This window comes from Sesamum indicum, linkage group LG9 (assembly GCF_026168435.1).
Source record: "Sesamum indicum cultivar Baizhima isolate 11 linkage group LG9, ASM2616843v1, whole genome shotgun sequence".
NCBI classification, from domain to species: Eukaryota; Viridiplantae; Streptophyta; class Magnoliopsida; order Lamiales; family Pedaliaceae; genus Sesamum; species Sesamum indicum.
In genome coordinates this window covers 20,690,801-20,711,079 of record NC_142665.1, presented here as the reverse complement: position 1 = coordinate 20,711,079, position 20,279 = coordinate 20,690,801, and the positions used below count along the sequence as shown (strand labels likewise).

Genomic DNA, 20,279 nt, shown 5'->3' with positions numbered 1-20,279 from the left:
TTTTATTTGTTATTATCCCAAAGAATTTTAGAATATTTTTTATTAAAAGGCATCAATTTCTAAATGCACGACCTATTCAGCACAATGATAATTAAGTGTTCAATTTTTCACTTAAAATGTCGCGAGTTTTAAACTCATTAAGATCATACATGTCGTCACCTTGTATGAATGAATTATTGACAACGATTCATCATCATCATGAAATAGCAATCGTCAATTCATAATACTTAATTGAACAAAAACTGTGTTTGATTTATTGGTATATTGATAGGTCTATGATAATTAAGTTGTCTCGACAATTTTCAATGAAAATAACATTTTGCAATAATTAAGTTTATGTAATTGGGGTAAGCTAGCACGTGTTTATTCCAACCTAACTTTTGAATTATTTAAGTATATATATATATATATATATATATATTAGTTCCTAATGAACAAAAATAATTCTTGAAATTTTGAAAGGGTAGTTTAGACTTTAGGCACACATGAAATTGTTTTCTTTTTTGTTTTTCCTTTAAACTTTATGGAGAAAAGAATAACAAAAGCATGGAAAAAAGAGAAAGGGAGAAAAGGATTGTTTAGCTTTAAAATTAATTTCTATTTAATTGTGTAAATAAATTACGTAGCATGATTTAGGCACATGGAATGATGGAGATTATTGTACCTTGTACATATCAATGCTCTGCACTACTATTTTGTACTTCTGCACAAAATTAATTACCACATTATAAATATATTGTATTTGTTATATAATTGAAAAGATAATGAATTATATAATAGTATTTGTACTATAATTTATTTAATATGATCTAACATAATTTATACAATTACTATAAACTAAAGCCACAAAAATTGGCTTTTGGCATTTCCGTAGCAAAATTCCTCTGTTTTCTTTAAATTTTGAAAAACATTAAAAATTGAGGTAATTATACTTAAACTCTGTCTGGAAATAGAAAATTATACTTTTCCTCGAACGAGTTTCAAAACTATACATTTGATCCGTTTACGTTAGAGTTTGAATAAAAATACTGGCATTAGCAAAAAGTTACATAAATTTTTAATTATATCCCGTATTTGATATTTTCATATAATAATTTTGTACTTATACGGAAAAAATTATAGTGATGTAACCTTACTCCATATATATATATGTATATGTATATATATTACATTTATAAAGGTAGTACAAAATTTATATGTAGAAATGTTAATTGAAAATTTATATATATATTTTTTTGCTACCGTCATCATTTCTCATTTAAATTCTAACGAAAAGGGCTTAGATGTAGACAGAGAATTTTCAAATAAATGGTAAGTGTTATTCTAAAAATTATTTAAAAAAATATAATTTCGTATTTTTAGAGGAGGTTGTAGTTTAATTCATTATTAAATATTTTGTAACAATAAGTTGTAAAACATGGCCAATTGAGATGCACATTCGATTTGATAATTCGTTTAAATAAAAAACATCTAATTCAATTTTTTAGAACCTTGTAATAATTATTCCTTGATAGAGATAGAGGGAATTTTTTAGAGAGAAAATGAGAATTATAAGTATATAAAAAATGATAAATTATATTTTGTCATTTAAATTATGCCTGTTTTTACACTTTATTATCAATTTTTTTTAATTAACTTACAATTTTAATTTTTCGAAAATTTGCACTTTGTCATATATGACCGTTTTTTTTATTGATTGTTCTGACTGAAAAACACACATATTGTGCATATGTAAAAAATAACACATCACATAACCCTTAAATATCATATATGCACTGCATCTTATGTTTTTTGACAAAAAAAAATTGGTTAAAAATAAATTATAAGTGGCAAAATACAAAATTTTATAAAATTAAGATAATAAATTGACATAAAAAAATTTAATTACTGAAGTATAAAAAACGATCATAATTTGAATCACAAACAATAATTAACACATGGGGTGGGGTGGGGTGGGGGGGGGGGGGGGTAAGAGATGTTCATAAGATGCTGCAAAGGGAAGCAAGTACATGTAACATGGTAATGTAAATGTGATCAACACTTTTCTCTTTTTGCTACTGCTGATTTTGACCATTCCCATCCTTTTATGACCCATTCATCACTAAAACTCTTCACCAAATCCAAACCCTCCGATCATCCCTCCTTTGAACTACAAGGCAAGCAACATTCCCCTTTTCTTTTCTCATTTTAGGGTTAGTTTTATCCCACTTTTAAGTAATTTATTATAAAAAAGTATGTTTTCTTTTCTTTTTTTTTTTGTTTAATTCGATAGTCCCATGAATTTTACATCAATGGTAAATGAAGAGATTTTGTGATTTGTAATTCTTAATATCTCCTCTCCCTAGTGAAGTAAAATGACTTTTTAAAATAAAATTGTAAATCTCATATGAGATTAAAATAAATAATATTTCATACAAAATAGCACTGATCACATCACATATACAATATTATAGTAACTTTTTTATAAAAAAATTAATTATTTTCATAAAATCATGATTGACCAAATATTTCAAACTTTATTAACTTTTAGCCGACCCATGTTACTTTCGATAATCCAAAATCAATTACATCTTAAGTTGCCAAAAATTTCTAAAACCACAAATATTCACAAAAAATTTGAATATAAAATATTAAATGTCTTTATAATCTCTAATATCTATACTATATATTTAAAAGTGAACACTTTTTTGGTATATCCATTTTTTTGTCTGTCTTTTTTATCACCCACTCACTTTTATATTTTTTCCCCGGGCAAAATGCAATTTATACTCCTGTATTTCTAAAAATATTTAAAATACTCCCCGTGAAAAATGAAACACTAATCCCCTCCCCCGCTCAAAATATAGCAAACAACCCCCTCAGCTCCGGAGGTGCACTACACATCGTATTTTTTTTCTTTTAAATTTTATTATTACATTCATTGGATCACATATATGAATGAATGACTTAGATCTCATCAATATTATTTAAAATTATTAATTATATTTTATATATATAATATATTTTATTTATATATTCTTAAGAGATATATATATTTTGTACATGTGTATATATAGAGAGAGAAAGAAAGAGAAGGTGAGGAGCACCGGTAGTTGCCGCGCCGGCTCCAGGAAGGGGGGAGGGGAGGAGGGGGCGCGCGGAGGAGACAGATGGAGAAAAGGCAGATCGTACGAAAGGAGGGCGCACGGGGAAGGGGCCGGCGAACAGCGAGGGCAAGAGCGAGGGGCGGACAGCGACGGCGGCCAGGCGTCAGCGGCTGTGAGGAGGACAGCAACGACAAAACACAACAGCGACGACAGTGAGGGGCGGCCGTGAGGAGGCGAAGGTGGGTGGGGTGGTAGGGAGATGTTGGGTTGGAGAAAATGATACAATATATATATATATATATATATATATTTAATATATTTAAATATTTTATTCATATTTAATAAATAAAAATATGGTAAATATTTGTATATTGAATTTGGATTGTTAATTTAAATTAAATGAAATTTGAACTGCTAATTTATGGGTTGAATTTGGACCTTTGATTCAAAATCTAATAAAATCTAGCTGTTATGTATTTTTTGAAAATTTAACCGTTAAATGTATAATAAAAAAATATAACAATTTATAAATTAAGATGCAAAATTAATTTTATTGTTGAAAATTAAAGTCGTGTTGCAAGGAAGGCGAGTGTAGTGTCTGCACTTCCATAGCCAATAGGGTAGTTTGCTATATTTCGAATATCACAGAGGTATTTTTAGTACTTTTATCTTTCATAGGGTATATTTTGAACATTTTTAATAACAAAAGGGGGTGAATTGTATTTTACCCTTTTTTTCTAATATCAACAAGTGATAATTTTTTTTATTAAAAAAATAGTTATTTCTTTTTCGTGAATATTTACTTTCTCTTTCTCTTGCTCCACATACTCTTTCTCAAAAGTATTTATTGTTTTTACCATAATTATTTTCATATTTGAGTTTTTCCTACAACCAAAATATTTAGTAAATGATACTTATTTTTTTAAATAAAAAAATTATAGGGATAATTACACTCCTCTCTTTGAAATTTGGTATAATTACTTATAAATTTTCTGTGGTTTGAAAAATTATATTTAGCACCATTGATGTTTGTTTCTGTTTAATAAATAAGTCCTTTCGTTAATCAAAATTGATTGAATATGGTGATATTAACAAAAAAAATTAGAAAAGAATATATATTAACCCCCGATTGACTTATTACTGATTTATTGCAGGTCAGATAAATCTATTTATGATGAAATTATTTTTATACGTCTTCATGCGTTAATGCATGTGAAGAGTATATTTTCACTGTTATAAGGGTATTTTAGTATGAATAAAATTATTTGACCTGCAATAAATCAGTAATAAGTCAATCGAGGGTAAATATTAATTCTCATACAGTTTTTTTTTCTTAATATCAGTAAATTCAGTGAAATTTTAACTAACGAATGGACTTATTTGTTAGACGAAAGCAAACTTCAAGGGTGCTAGATGTAATTTTTCAAACTACATGAGGTCTGCGTGTAAATACACCAAACCCCAAATAGAAGGGAGTATAATTATTCTAAAATATAATATTTAATTACCATAATTAAAAATTAATAATCATAGTAAAAAGTCATTGGCCATAACCACGCAATGAATGTTGCCATGGTTTTTGCGAGTATCATGGCTAAAAGTCTGGCAAATACTTAGGCATGCAAAAATAATTTTCATGGTAAATAAATAAATTTTTTGTATCGATTTTATTTAATCATAGTTAATAATAATTATTTATTATAATTTTAATCTCTAGATAATAAAATCATAGATAAACAGTAACTCTTTTTTATGGTGCCACCTACAACTAGTTATAACTAAAGTTTAAGAATAATTTTGAGAATTCCAACCACCAAACCAAACTCAAACTGTACCATAGCTACATTTTTTTGAATAAATTTTGAAGATTGAGCTTTTGTATGACTTACAGAAAAAATGTCAATAAAAGAGTAGTAAATAATTAATAATTTTACCTAAAGTTGTGCCTCATAATTTTATTTTACCTTTGTTCACACACACGTATATATATACATATAAACTGCTTTTTTACATATTTTGACGGTAATTATTTTGACCATATTTGTTACTTTTCCAGTCTTCGGTCATGCTTCCATTCTTTGGCAGCAAGATCTTGCTTAAATGGTAAGATCGAGATTTTATGATCAAAATATTATGAATTTGAGTCCCGTAAATATAGGTAATACATATATACTTTTATAGTAGTTTTTCGTTCTTTTGTCTCGTTTCAATGAATTTGTTGATTTAAATTAATTTTTAATTTTTTTAAGTAAAAGCGATGAAATATTATTAATTGAAATAAATTGCTTACAATCACTCATGTCGTATATATTTAACAAACTATTATAGTAATTATATGCTAATCAATACTATCAAATACACTAAATCTAACCAACATCTATTATTAAAATAGAAACACACCTATTATTTAGTAGAAACAACATCTCACACATAAGGTGTGGTTCGAACTCATGACTTCGAAGATCATGGAGCCTCAACTTCTCCAACTAAATTAATTTTTAAATTTAAAAATATTAAATAATATAATAACTTTTTTGCTGGTAAAAAAAAAAATGCTTACATTATCCACATTATCTAAGTTGTAGAGGCCCTGATCTTGGTACAAAATTTTAGGACCTACCTCTCAAGAATTTCTCATGTTTTCTGAAATGTATTTTCTTTTTCACTAATCTATAATTCATAATTAGTATTTTCTTTTTCAGTAGTCTATTCACACAAATCACTTATTTTTTTTGTATAATTATAAAAATTACTTTTGACAATAAAAAAATAGAGATAGTTTGTGTAACAATGCTAACATTTTTAGGGTATGTGTGTGTAATTTTTAAAAAAAGTAAAAGGTGGTGTAAGTGATAATAATATTTTGATTGGAGTATTTATAATTATCTAAAAGATAAGAATAATTTATGTAAATAAATTATAAATTAAGGGATGAAAATATAAATATCCCTAATATAAATTGTGTATTCACTATTTAAAAAATAAATACATGGAGAGAACTCTTGAACCAATTTGGCAACATTGTGGAAGTTGTGTTGACTAATGCCCCAACCATTAATTGGGCGCATTGTTATAGTCCAAGTCCAGTCTTCCACTCCTAAATCAATCATGTAAAGTTTATCAGATATTATTTGATTGGTAAGATTAAGGTTTCATAACTAAAAAATTGTGAACTCGAATTTTATAAATATGGATGTATGTTACTATCTCAGTAGTTTTTTATTTTTTTGTGATTGTTTTGAATTAAGTTTTGAATGCGATTGAATAATATAATGAATGGCATATTATATAAAAATAACAATTATGTTAAAATAATGCATAAATTAATACAACAGTGAGAAAATGGGGGATGTTAGGAGGGAACGACTAACTGAAGGGTATGTGCACGTTATCTTTTGTTGTTCATTGTTTTTGGATAAGTTGGGTGCACGTATTATTACTTGTATAAAAGCTCCTTTCTTTCTCTAATTTGAAAGGAGTTGGCTTTCAATTTTGTTACAGATTTGCAAACCACGCACTACCTTCCCGACTCTTTGATATCTGCACCTCCCTTCTGCTTTTTTTTTTTTTTTTTTTTCTTAACAAAAATTATTTAGAGGTCGGGGGAGCTTTTTGGATTCCCTAATCCTTCTATATTAAAATGTACAAAAATAGTTACAGTGGGGAGAGCTACCTCCCTAAAATTTCTAGCAAAGCCGTAAACAATGAGTACTACTCCCTTACAAATAGAACAATATTAAATAATGAGTACTGCTCCCTTACAACAAATGTTTGTATAGCTGACAGCTGTTGAACTTGTGAAATGGGTTCATAAAACCTGCAAAAGATATAACAACAAACAACCAGATAAACAAGAACATCAGAAGTGACAAAACCAGAAGGTACGCAGACAAACATTAGCCACAACGTCAACCATATGAACGAGTAACCTCCAAAGAATCCATATAGGTACAATCCCATAAATAACACAGAAAAAACTCAGATTGGACAACAACTATCAGCAAAAGATCAATAAGTAATGAAATACCCCTAATTTCATGGAAAATGTTTTGTGGAGGAACCTCCTTTCTGCTTATTTTTGTTTTGTAGAGAAGGATAAATTTTGTTATGTAGAAAATTTCGCTTTTCAAACTTTATATTGTGTTTAAAAAAAAAAATAATTTTGTGCAAAATTGTTATGGAGAAAAGTAAAAAAATATATAACGAAATTTAAATAATAAATGTAGTAATTCTTAATTTTATAGCATACCAAAATTGGACTACTGGACAAAATAGTTGTTGCACAGTGAATTAGGTCCTAGCATTTAAGTGATGATTGAAGAATTAGGGCTAAACGACATCGTAATTTCAGTTTCTGAAAGTACAACAGTTTCTAAAATATTCCTTCCTAGAAAGTAATAGATAGTCTGCGGCACATCATACCACACAGCTGCAGTATATAGTATGTACCCCTTTCTCGTTAAAAGACATCAATCAATCTCATAAGTCAGCCACCCCTTGGTAGATACTCATCTACCACATCAGATTCCCCTCACCATTCACCTGTCCCTACTCTCGTTCCCCTTCCCCTTCTCCCACGCGCCACCTCTCCTCCGCCTCAGTCAACTCTGTCTTCCCTTAGTTTCCTGTTTTCCATCTCTTGTCTAAGCGGGAATCTAATTACAGGAGGATAAGGACAAGACACCGACTAAAAGGGAAAATAAATTACAGGAAAAAAAAGCTCTCCGGCTTTCTTTATGAATTGTGCAAAAAAATTGTTGAGCTGCCGCTTGGAGGGGGAATAGTGACGGAAACAATGGGCGGGGTGACGTCAACGATTGCAGCTAAGTTCGCGTTCTTTCCGCCGAGCCCGCCGTCTTACACGGTGGTGGCAGAGGAGTCGTGCGGCGGGGTACTCTGCATACCAGAGGTGCCGCGGAGGGAGGACGTGGACGTGTTGAGGCTGAGGACTCGTCGGGGAAATGATGTTGTGGCGGTGCACGTTAGCCACCCCAAGGCCAACGCCACCATGCTCTATTCCCATGGGAACGCCGCCGATTTAGGTCAGATGTATGAGCTGTTCGTGGAGCTTAGTCTCCGTCTCCGCGTCAATCTTATGGGGTATTTTCTGATTTCTTTACTCAACTTTTCAGTTTTATTAGTTTTTGCTGAAGAAAATTAAAGTAACAAAATCTACTTCTATAATAGAAATTTCGAATTTCTGCTGTTATTAGTTCGCTTGATTTCTTATCCATGGCTGTGGATTCTGCTGACCTATTAATAATGATTCCTGCAATATTTCAGAAACTATTGCTTTCAGTGAACATGTCTAATATGCTTTCCATATCCTAAGGAATACGAGAGTTACAAAGCACTAAAGCAGCTGATAATTGGTAAAACGGAAAACTAGAATGCGCAGAAAGGTCAGTTGCGTGCAGCCTAAACAAGGAGCTATAGAAGAATATAAGTCCGCCGTCTAGCTTAGGAGGATTTTAGAGCTGTCTTGTACATTTGACTAGAGCTCTAAATTGTTGATGAAGATAAGATACATTGTTGAAATTGTACCGAACAGTTGCCCCAAGTACTTTGATGGGACTTTCTTAGTGGAGGAAGTGTATTGAAACTAAAATGCAGGTGCTTGAGTTGAAGTCTGCTGCTGTAACTTTTGGGGTACAGAGAATATTGAACTACGCCAACCTAACAAACAATGGTCCAACTGAAATGTGCTTTATTATGGCACTTCTTGAGTCCTTGTGTTCGCCCATCGTTTTGAACGCAGACTTTGATGCTATACTTTACCAATAATATATTGCGAGATGCATTCGGTTTCGAAATTTGTCAGTTGGGAAAGGCATCCATTCTTTTGATATCTCGAAGTACTTTATGACTTGCCTAAAACTTTTCGACATGTGCGGTGCACAAGAATGGTACATCAATTATCAAGAGAGCTTACAAAGAACTAAAATTAATCTTGTAAATAAAATTGCAAAGAGACAAAAGATCTCAATTTGAAAGTGTCTATACATTTGTACCAGTAAATCTTTTCTGGCCAGATGATGTTCCTTCAGGCCATGTGTTTTCTCCTTGAGCTTTATTTATATGCAGATTTATCAATTATGTAGCAGAAACTGATTAATTGAAGTTTGTTGAGAATGTGTACTTTACTTACTTGCTCAGTCCTTTGTCTTCAGGTATGATTATTCAGGATACGGGCAGTCAAGTGGAAAGGTCAGATGCCTAATTCAAACTGCAATTTATCAAAACTGTTTTGTTTATTAGTTTGTCTTAGTGGGACTTTCACATTGTTTTCTAGTGAAACGCTGATCCCATTTTGGATTAACTTTCCTTAAGAAATTTGGAGGACATACGTTAATGACGCAAATCTTGTAACTTTGTCATTCAATAGAACCTACGTTGTCCTTGCTTCTTTCTACCAGATGTCCTTCTCTTCATCCACAAATTGAATGACTTTTCTTATCTTGATTTGGTGTGGGGTGTTCTAGTATTGTCCTTCATTGTGGCATAATATTGGTTGCTCCTCCTCCTCGGTTAGTTGAATTAGTAAATGACAAATCGTGATTAATTTAGATAATGCATCATGGCAAAGAAAAGACAATGCAATGGTCAGTTTAAGAAAGTATACATCCATTTGGGCACTTCCAGAGAGGCAGTTATTCCAATGGGACAGAGAAGGTATTTTCCATGTAGCATGCAATATTTAGATTTGCACAAAGGAGTTTATCTTTCTTCAGTGAATTGAAAGGGTTCAAAATTCATTTTTTAATAAAGGAATGGCTCAAGATCAAGAAGCACCAACACTGTCAAGAGTATTGCGTTGGATCTGCAACAAATGCACTGTCAGAGGGTTCAGATTTGATCAAAAGAATGTGACGTAAAAGCTGAAAGGCCATATAGATGTATTTACTTAAAAGCAGACTACATTCCGGAATCCCCATTATCAAATCACAGCTAGTACTTCTAGATTCTCATCAATGGATTTATTTAGGTGGTGATCAACTTTGCAGAGTTGCTGCTGTTATATGATGGAATGTTTTATCTTCTGCAAGATTAAATATTACGAGAAATAACTTTGGGGATTGCAGGTGGAGTCCAAAATGATCAGATGTTGCATTGATTCTCAAATGGACATTTTGTGGACTCCACTTTAAGCATTTGTCATTTAGAATTCTGCAGCCAGAGAAATAGACAAGATAAAGGGCTTTATTAGTTTCCATTCTTCCTTTTGCTGGTTGTTTTCTCTGAAGGCATTGCTTAATGAACTAGACCAAGGATTCTGCATTTAAGTCAGCATGAAGTCATGGTGGATTTAGTGCCAGTCCTAAATGAATTTTTGTATGTAATTGGCCCTCTTATTTCGCATTTGGACATGTCAGTTTAGTAATACATGTAAGTGATTTTCTTTTCAGGAAATGGATAGGTGCGTGTTTAGAGAACTAACTAAAAACTTGGTTTGCATATGGATTGGTTGCACTGAGAGATAAAATGAAAAGTGGTATACTGCGTAATCACCTTCCTAATATTTGTTCAAATAGGTGTCCTACATAAATACAAAATATTTGATTTGTGAATTTGTACTCTCCTCTATGTGTTCAGATCATTAGGTCCTGTCACGATATGACGCAACAATACCTTTTTCTTTGAAACAGCCAACTGAATGTAATACGTACGCAGACATTGATGCTGTATATAAATGCCTTAAGGAGCAGTATGGAGTGAAAGACGAACAACTAATACTATATGGTCAGTCTGTTGGTAGTGGTCCCACTGTTGATCTTGCATCACGTCTACCAAACTTGAGAGGTGTTGTTTTGCATAGCCCAATTTTATCCGGGTTGAGAGTGCTGTACCCTGTAAAACGAACATATTGGTTTGACATTTACAAGGTAATAATATTACGTAGTCTTGCACATGTATTATATCATTACCTATTTCTCATATTAACACTCAAGTCATTTTTTGTTAACTACAGAATATTGACAAAATTGGTTCAATAAATTGTCCAGTTCTCGTTATTCATGTAAGTTATCTTTCCTCCGAGCCTTTCTTTCGCTTCACCTTTCCTTCTTTCTCCTTTATTGGCCACATTTCCACTTATCTTCTGTAATTGAATTTGTTACTATTTAATTGGTTGATCAATTTTAGGGAACTGCCGATGATGTTGTGGATTGCTCCCATGGGAAGCAGCTTTGGGAGCTCTGCAAGGTGAAATGTGAACCTGTGTGGATAAATGGAGGCGGGCATTGCAATCTTGAACTTTATCCCGAGTTCATTAAACAGCTGAAGAAGTTTGTACTAGCTCTTCGCAAATCAAAACCAGCAGCCAATGGCTCTGCAGCAACATCCTTAGATACTGACAACAAGAATAAATCTGCAGAAATCAATACCACTGACACTTTTGAGTTGCGAACGGATATTCCAGAAGTTTCCAGAAACAGTTTGGACAGCCAACTCTATAAGTCCAAGAAGACGAGCAAGCTGGAAAAATCTAGAATCAGTACTGATAGTGTGGACCCGTTCAGGAAAAGAAAAGGCTTAATCTGGTGATTGCTACAGAACACATTACATCGTTACTCTCTCTTGTGTAGGTGGAGAAGATAATGTTTTAACACTATTCCTGTGTCGATGGAGACGCCTTCCATGTCCCGAGTATGTATCATGTTGAGCGTGCTTATCTAGTAAGTAGTAAGTCATCTCAATTATTTATACTGATCCTGAGAAAATAAGAATAACTGCTATGTTTTAACCTGTGTCACAGTCTGGTTTGATCGTTCCGTGCTACCTTATCTCCGGTTCATGTACCAAATAGTTGTATGTAGAGTTCGATTACCCGTACGGGGCAGTGTGAATGCATAATGGTAGAGCATCATTAGAAATTCAAACAGAAGCTTCTAGTGGACGTCTTGTTTATATAGATATTTTTGGTTTTTGGGTTCTTGGTCCAAATTTATACTGATTAATTTTCAGACTTTAACAGAGAGCAGACTTTGAAAAATTCCAAGCCACTACGGATTTAACATTTACGTTGACCTTTTACATGGAGGATATGAACCATTGCATCTTCGGACGATGATGGCTTGTTTGGAGTTCTTTGTAACTCTCTTCCCATCCAAATAAGTCCAGTTTATTATACAGAATTAAACCCATTCCATTTCCATATGATCTTGGCTTTTCGAAAGTTTATGCAACCCCCGCCGCCCTCTCAAATTCCTAAAATGAATCTAAAACTCGAACAAAGTTTTCTCTCCCTGATCCTCACAGTCCTTATGTTAATAAGAATCCCGAGTTATTCGAGTCAAAATGATTCACAGTATCAAACCTGTAGCCAGCCATTTCAGTGTGGCAGCCTCAGGGAGATAGGCTACCCATTCTGGGGCGGCAACCGGCCCGTCTCCTGCGGCTACCCGGGCTTCCAGATCAACTGCCAATCCAACATCCCCTTACTCAACATATCATCAACATTCTATCGAGTGCTCAACGTTGATAAGACGACTCGAACTCTCAGGATTGCAAGAGAAGACCTGTGGGACACTATTTGTCCTACGTTATTCTTCAACACAACTTTGAATTTCAGCCTGTTCGATTTTTCCTCTGCTGCTAATGACCAGAATATCACTCTGTACTATGGCTGCGGCACGAATCAGCTGCCCCCTGGAACGCCTGTCCCCTTTCAGTTCAGTTGCAACGTGAACGGAGTAAATACCTTAAACTTTTACACGACGGCGGAAGCATCCGGGCAGGGAAATGGTGTCACATGCAGCAGTAATATTTATGTTCCGGTGAATCGAAGGGCGGCCAGGGATTTGACAAATCTTGAGACTGCATCGGCAAATCTTTTACCGGACGCGCTTAGGAGCGGGTTTACGATTCAGTGGTCGGCGAATAATGATAACTGCAATGGTTGCGCGAGATCGGGAGGGTTGTGTGGGTATAATGAGGGCACGACGGCGTTTGCCTGCTACTGCACTGACCGGGTTCATGAATTCACTTGCGATGATTCCCGACCTGGAAACGGTACGTAACAACTGATTCTTCCTCCCCTGTTTTCTTCATTTTTAGCTGCTAGCTCTACATGATTTCCTTTTCTCGACGGGGAGGTTTGCTTTGCTCTTTCCAAGAAAACAGTCTCTTCTCCCGATCCTCATCGTCCCTAACTCTGATTTCTGAAAATTCCCCAGGTTCTTCCCCTTGCGCTTTTTCTAATTCTACAAGGTGAGATTTCCCTAAACGTCTGAATCCGACTTTTCACGCATCCGCTTTCGGCTGTGTGATGTGATTCGGACATTTCTCAAACTCGTTTAATTAGAAAAGGAAGAGGAAGCGTTTTCATGTTAATCATCATTACTAAATAACAATACCTATTCTTTATTTTTGACACTTTTTTATCTAGGATTAAATGCAATTTTCCCCCTAATATTAGAAACCAGCAATTTATTGCCTTATGGAAATAAAATAAAATAAAAAACAATAATTTACTTTTTTTTTTTATTTTTTGAAATGAAGCAAAAACACTCCTCTCATGATTTTGTATGGTACACACTTTTTTTTTTCAAAGATTTTTTATATTTAATTGTAAAATAAAGTTTGCATCTTTATTTAATAAATCATTGGATCTCATTTGAATATAAGATCCAAATTTGGTTAACAAATCAATAGCCTAAATTATATTAATTCAAACAAACTAAATAGATATAAAATAGTGGGAAGACGGGGATGGAGAAGGGGGGACCTTGGCGCCGGCAAAGAGGGTTGGTGGCGGGGGGGAGGGAGTTGGGTTTTAATATTATCTTACAAAAATATATATTATAAATATTGTATATTATATATAATATTTATTATTATAAATATATTATATATATTATTTACATATAAAATTATATTTTATTCATAAAAATCAATCATAGCTGCAAGCGCGTGCAATACATTAAGTTTCTTTAAAGAGTAATTGTATATGTGCAGTTGCTGGGTGCAGAATAGATGAGCAGGCTTCCTCCCTTATTTTCTGATTATTCGGCCTTTCTTGTCTGATTATTGGGTTCCTTGAATGCAATTTTACTATCTCTCGATTCAATCCCTTGTTGATCCTGCCTACTGCCACATATCCCCAAGACCTCTGTAGGCTTCTCTTTGAATATCAACACCTATTTCACATACCACAAAGCCTTCTTCACCTTCGGCCACAAGATCTTCATATCCATCTCATTCCCCAACACACACCGATCAACACAAAGCCTTATCGTTACTCCCATACGCGAAAAGAAGACTATTCTCGTACTATTTTGGTCATACTAATTGAGCTTCTAAGGCTTCTATATAACGATTCCCACAAGTCAGTTCAACAGTTGACTACCTTGTCAACTAACCCACTGAAATTACATAGACGTCAAATATTTGTCGCCGATGAAATACGGTAATCATTCAATGAATGCAATATTCAGTGCAATTATCTATAGGACTTTTGATGCCCAATCTCGAAGTAGTTGACTTAGAATATTTTAGAACAATTTTTAGAAGTTGGTATCATAGTCATCATCCAATGCGCATCCCAACCACATGGATTATCTAATTGCCCTATGAACATCTATTGTTACGTTAAAGCGATGTTTAATGTAATTGGTAAGCACGACATACACATATGCCAAGGATGAATACTTACCATATAATATTACTTTAGTAAAGATTGCTGAATAGTTTCCAAAACTATCAATTCAATTGGCTTTCTGTCACCTATTCCAACCCCTGGTTACTTTGCTTGACAACACCCTAACCCTTCGCCAAGACATCTTATCTATGGCCAAATACCATTTGGCTTAAGCAGGCCTCAAAATGAAATAACAAGCTGATCGACATCGACGAGACCGAGCTTTTACCATTGCGATCGGGTCCTCCTTTGTCTCCAGCCATATCTCAGATAATGGTGACTCGCCATTCTCAGAAATTGGCAAAACAATACTACAACCTATTTTGCGTTCTTCACATAATGGACCTGTGGCCTAACTTGACTTGCCAGAGTGTTCATGCATCCATCCTGTGTTTCACTCCTCCTTGCTCAAACCTTTTTGTGGTGAGCCACCATATGCCGCCAGTGTGCTACCCCTAGGCAGTTCGCTCGCTCCAAAGCAAGGCCTGCATGGCTGAAAAACTATTACGAAATAAGTTGTGTAGGACAAATTATCTTAAGGTAAAAAAAACAAGAGGATAGAAAAACTTGCCAACAATCTTGCGAATTTCCTATGTATTTTATCTGCTACTTGAGAATGGAAAACAACATGATCTATCTGTCAAAAAACTTTATTCTCTTTTATCTTCCTATAATTGGGAAGAATTCATAATCTTAACCTTATCATAGTTCCTGAAAGTTTCCAATTCTTTAGATTCAAGAATTTGGGGCAAACCACGAATGTTGTATTTGGTAAACAATAATAGCATAACAAGAGTATCACTCCTTGCAAGTTCATGTATGTGCCTGCATAGTAGAGGAAATGATTTCTTCATGTTCTTATGATTACTAGTTTTTTTCTTCAGGATCTAGAAAGGTGCTTTCTGATCTGCAGATGTATGTCATAATAGGTAACCTATATTCTTTCCAGTATATTCAATCCTCTTATTGTTCAGTCGAATTGCATAACCTATTTTCGGCTTCTATGCAGGGGTGTCACTTGGTATTGCTGGTTTAGTTATATCATCCATCATCATTTTCTACATAAGAAAACAATTTAAACTGCAGGAGGCTGACCAAAAAAGTAAGCAAAACATTGACAAGTTTCTACTCAGCCATGGATCTCTGGCTCCAAAGAGATATAACTACAGGGAAATCAAGAAAATAACTAATTCCTTTGCAGAAAAGCTGGGGAAAGGAGGATATGGCATTGTATACAAAGGTAAGTTACCCAATGGCCAGCTTGTTGCGGTTAAGGTCTTAACTGAGACTGATAACAACACGGAAGAATTCATTAATGAAGTTGCCAGTATAAGTAGAACCTCCCATGTAAACATTGTCAATCTACTGGGATTTTGCTATGACAGAAAGAAAAGAGTGTTAGTCTATGAATATATGCCAAACAAATCATTGGACAAGTTCATCTGTAAGAGTGGATCAATTGATCCAGGCTGTCAGTTGGATTGGGAAACATTGTATGGGATTGCAGTAGGCATCGCCCGCGGTCTTGAGTATCTACACAGAGGTTGCAACACAAGGATTGTTCATTTTGACATCAAGCCTCAGAACATTCTTTTGGACGAAGAGTTTTGCCCGAAAATATCTGATTTTGGGCTTGCTAAATTGTTCAAGAAGAAGCAGAGTATAATATCAATGCTTGGGGCAAGAGGGACTGTTGGCTACATTGCTCCTGAGGTGTTCTCCAGAAATTTCGGAGCAGTTTCTCACAAGTCTGATGTGTATAGCTACGGAATGATGCTTCTTGAAATGGCTGGAGCAAGAAATTTTGATAAAATTGAGGCAATCCAATCAAGTGAAGATTATTTTCCTGACAAAATTTACGAGCACGTTGCGCTCAAGAACGAGAAATTAGATGATCTCATGACTGAAGAGCAAGAAGAAACTGCAAGAAAAATGTTATTGGTAGGGCTTTGGTGCATTCAGACTGCTCCATCAGACAGACCAGCAATGACTAAGGTTGTGGAGATGTTAGAAGGAAGTCTTGAGTCTATAAAAATTCCCCCAAAGCCATTCCTTTCTTCTCCCAAGTTGTCAGGACCACAATTTTCCTCTTCAGTTTCTGTAGATGTAGATATAGAAATATGAGGACAAGGTTAGCAAATTGGCTAACAATCTGTTTAATGTCCAAAGTCTCAGGCTACATTGACTCAATAATTCAAGTCATGGTGGAATTATGTTGTACATTTTAAAAGTATATGTACCAAAAGGACAGAAACGTGAGCACAAGAATTTGGTCCAGTTCTTCAGACTCCAGATATTCTGATGCTTCAGAACCAAATCCATTCACTTTGCTTAAGTGAATTCAAACAGGTTCTTGATCTGTCCCCTAGAGAACAGAATGAATACTCTTTGTTTGAGGAACTTCAAACTTTCTGACAGGTGCATTCACCTCTCAGGTTGTTCGGGCAACGGATGATAATCAGATATATTCTGCTACATTGCATGCATTATATGATCGTAAACAACAGGGGTATGGGGGATCACTATCTTACCACATATTCAATCGGAGAAAGGAGAATCCCACTAAACGATGCGGTCAACAGCCATGCAGTTTCTGTCTGAGTGAGGCTTGCCAGGAGCGGGAATTGCAGGGCATATTCTATCTGTCATAGAAGGTGCATAAAATTTAGCCCTGTTCATGAGTTTTAGATCACTCGTGGAAAATTTATAATAATGCATATTTAGCTAAGTAAATGATCTCTAAAACTAAATATTATCTTCAAAACACAAGAGTATAATAACATGATACGTACATATAAACTCTTTGAATAAGAGGATTTGCTATTCAAGTCACTAACAAAAATTTGAAATTCTGAAATGTTTTTTCTGCAGCCAATTGTAAAAATATAATGAATATGCCTAAAAGAAATATATTGAATATGAGGAATATGCCTAAAAAAATATATATAGAATATAATGAATATGCCTGAAAAATATGTCTTCTTCTCTCCCCGCAGCTGCCAGCCGTGTCTCCACACCAATCAACCCCCCCCCCCCCTCCCCCGTCTTCCATCCCCGCCGCAGTACATAGTTGTTTGCTTCAAATAGCATGGGTTTTGTTTCTATAGGTTTGGACTTGGGATGTTCTCTGTTTCATGTATTGTTTTGCAATAGTTTGTTTTTATCCTTGTTGAAATGAAAGCTTCAAGTTTATTCTAAAAAAAAAAGATTTTTTTAATCAGTAAAGTCATAATATTCTTTACAAATAATGAAAAGGGTGGAAAGATCATTTCATAGTTAATGGTGAGAAAACATAGCAAGTAAACGTGGGTACTATTAAACATCCTACTTTTAATTTCATAAAATAATTACAATTAATTCCAACATTTTTTTATCCATAATTATGAATAATATATCTAGAATCCAAATATCTCATACTTGAGGTAAATGCCACGCCATCTTAGTTTTTCTAAGTTCTTCCCGCTTAATTTATAGTATTTACCACTATTTGTACATGAAATTAGTGTTTCTGAAATGCACATAGATTTTACTTAGTAATTGAAAGTGACGGGTGAGAAAATTTCTTGCAACGTGTTAATTCTAGATGTAATCAGAGTAATACCTGAATGTCTGCAAAACTAGACAGCAGCTTCAGTGCAAAGCTGCTCATAAGGATTAGGATAATGCTAACTCAGATCATGGCAACAGGCTATCCATTCTGGGGAGGCAACGGGCAACCAGCCTCCCCTGAGGCTATCACTGCTCCCAGCTCGATTGCATAGGTGATGTTCCCTTCCTGTACATCGATCTCATCGACATCCTACCAACATTGATGAAGACCTGTGGGACACCATTCGTAAAACTTTTCTTTCCATCACAACCTATATGTTGGATTTCAACCTTTCCGAATTCTCTTCGGCTGCTGATGACCAGAACATAACTGTGTACCCATGCAGGTTGCAGCGTGACTCAGCTGCCCATGTTCACCGATCACTGAACTATTTGTATAATCATTTTAGTCATCTGCTCACCAGAAAATAATCCTTGGAAAAACCTCTTTAACATTATCTCCATTTCTCCAATGAAAATTTTGTCTTAATACCACCAAAGTCTTTTCTCCCTTGCGCGTTTTGGACACAGCAAATTCTTTAAACATCTTTTCACACTTGCTGGTTCTCCATCTGCAGTAAGAACAGCATATAATACACGTGTGAATGCAAGATCAGTACGTGATACTGTGATACATAAAGTGTGATTAAATAACTCTCTGGTGGGAAAGTTGTTGTGCTGTAAAGCCAATTTGATACAGAAATGTGTGATTAAATAACTCTTACCAAAAGGAAGGAAAAGAGTTTATAAATTTCCTTAGTCAAGAAAGGCTGCTGTAACAATAAACAAAAGATTGTTTCAGTGAAGAGCAAAAGAATTTAAACAAAATGTTCCATCCAAGCCAATGTCGTCAAGTTTAAGGTCTTCAAAGTTCAAACACCCACCAAGAAATGCCTCCCTCTCTTTCCTCGCTCCTCATCACACTCACCACCGCCACCCTCTTCACCGCCGCCTATTCTCAACCCACCACCACCTACCCAAACTGCAACCGCACCTTCTCCTGCGGCCCCATTACCAACATCACTTACCCTTTCTCCGGCGGTGACCGTCCCGCCCACTGCGGCTTCCCCGGCTTCTCACTCACCTGTCGGGACAACAACATTACGGAGTTGACCACTCAAACCTCACTCACCTATCGAGTTCTGCAAATCCATCAACCTCAGAAGACCCTCATTCTCTCCCGCTCCGACCTCTACAATAATACCTGTCCCTCTGAATTCCACAACACTACACTCAATTCCACTCTTTTTTCCTACGATGGTCCCCAAAACGACGACCTCAATCTGTTCTACGGCTGTAATGTTTCTGCCATGCCTACCTCACCCTACAATCATTTTAGCTGTAATTCCCCTGGTTTGAAGTTTACCGACTCTTATTATCTGGTGGGACCGATCCCTCATGACCCGATTCTGAGAATTATATATTGTAGAATGATTATTAGCGTCCCCGTTTTGAGGTCCGCTAGCAATGGGCTCACGGATTTGTAGCTGAGTCTTGGGGAAGCACTAATGCAGGGTTTTAGTGTGAATTATAGCGACCCTTATGAGAGATTGTGTTCTAAGTGCAGTGGATTGGGCGGGCAATGCGGGTTTGATTCGGTCTTGGGTCGACCCCTTTGTATCTGTGGCAATAGACCTTGTCCTTTTGCTTTGACACTTCTCCCGGAAGGGATGGTCCGAACGCTACACGGCCTTTTGCAGGTAATTGGGAGTTTTTACATCTCAGTTTATTATGCTGACTTTTGTAATATGCTACTATAGTACTACTATGTGTTATACATTTCTAACCGATGGTCTGAATGACAGTTGAGAAGAAGAAATCTTCTAAGTAGTAGAGAGCATAATTTGAGAGTTGAGACTTTGTCGTCAATGAGTGTTGCTGTTTAGGATTCCTCAGGATGGAATTCGTAGTTTGTGGTCTTTCACTAGTTTTATACTGCATAATGCAAGGTTCTTTATCTATGTTAT

General features: G+C 35.0%; 2 protein-coding genes, 1 long non-coding RNA gene and 1 pseudogene across 5 annotated transcripts; 3 read left to right on the top strand and 1 right to left on the bottom strand.

The window, feature by feature from the left end:
* The first annotated feature begins 7,531 nt into the window (after positions 1-7,531).
* LOC105177927 (uncharacterized) lies at positions 7,532-11,838 on the top strand. Its single transcript, XM_011101236.3, has 5 exons — positions 7,532-8,186; positions 9,257-9,293; positions 10,733-10,969; positions 11,056-11,103; positions 11,229-11,838. Exons 1-5 carry the CDS (start codon positions 7,882-7,884, stop codon positions 11,628-11,630), a joined length of 1,029 nt encoding a protein of 342 aa, XP_011099538.1. The 5' UTR covers positions 7,532-7,881; the 3' UTR covers positions 11,631-11,838.
* Positions 11,839-12,099: 261 nt separating this feature from the next.
* On the top strand, positions 12,100-18,644 carry LOC105178345 (PR5-like receptor kinase). 3 transcript variants are annotated; one of them, XM_020699060.2, is made up of 6 exons: positions 12,100-13,097; positions 15,609-15,653; positions 15,734-15,826; positions 15,926-17,073; positions 17,160-17,378; positions 18,412-18,644. In XM_020699060.2, exons 1-4 carry the CDS (start codon positions 12,242-12,244, stop codon positions 16,846-16,848), a joined length of 1,917 nt encoding a protein of 638 aa, XP_020554719.1. In that variant the 5' UTR covers positions 12,100-12,241; the 3' UTR covers positions 16,849-17,073; positions 17,160-17,378; positions 18,412-18,644. The 3 variants fall into 3 exon arrangements, with proteins under 3 accessions (XP_020554719.1, XP_011100114.1, XP_020554720.2); XM_020699061.2 differs by adding an exon at positions 13,262-13,295 and having other exon boundaries at positions 12,989-13,097; positions 15,734-17,073; XM_011101812.3 differs by having other exon boundaries at positions 15,734-17,073.
* Positions 14,687-18,315, bottom strand: LOC148786996 (uncharacterized). Its single transcript, XR_016067255.1, has 3 exons — positions 17,690-18,315; positions 17,256-17,366; positions 14,687-15,217 (listed from the first exon to the last, which is right to left on the bottom strand). It is a non-coding gene; the product is annotated as an uncharacterized LOC148786996 (long non-coding RNA).
* Positions 18,645-19,202: 558 nt separating the features above from the next.
* LOC148786995 (LEAF RUST 10 DISEASE-RESISTANCE LOCUS RECEPTOR-LIKE PROTEIN KINASE-like 1.3) lies at positions 19,203-20,273 on the top strand (annotated as a pseudogene).
* The last annotated feature ends 6 nt before the right edge of the window (positions 20,274-20,279 follow it).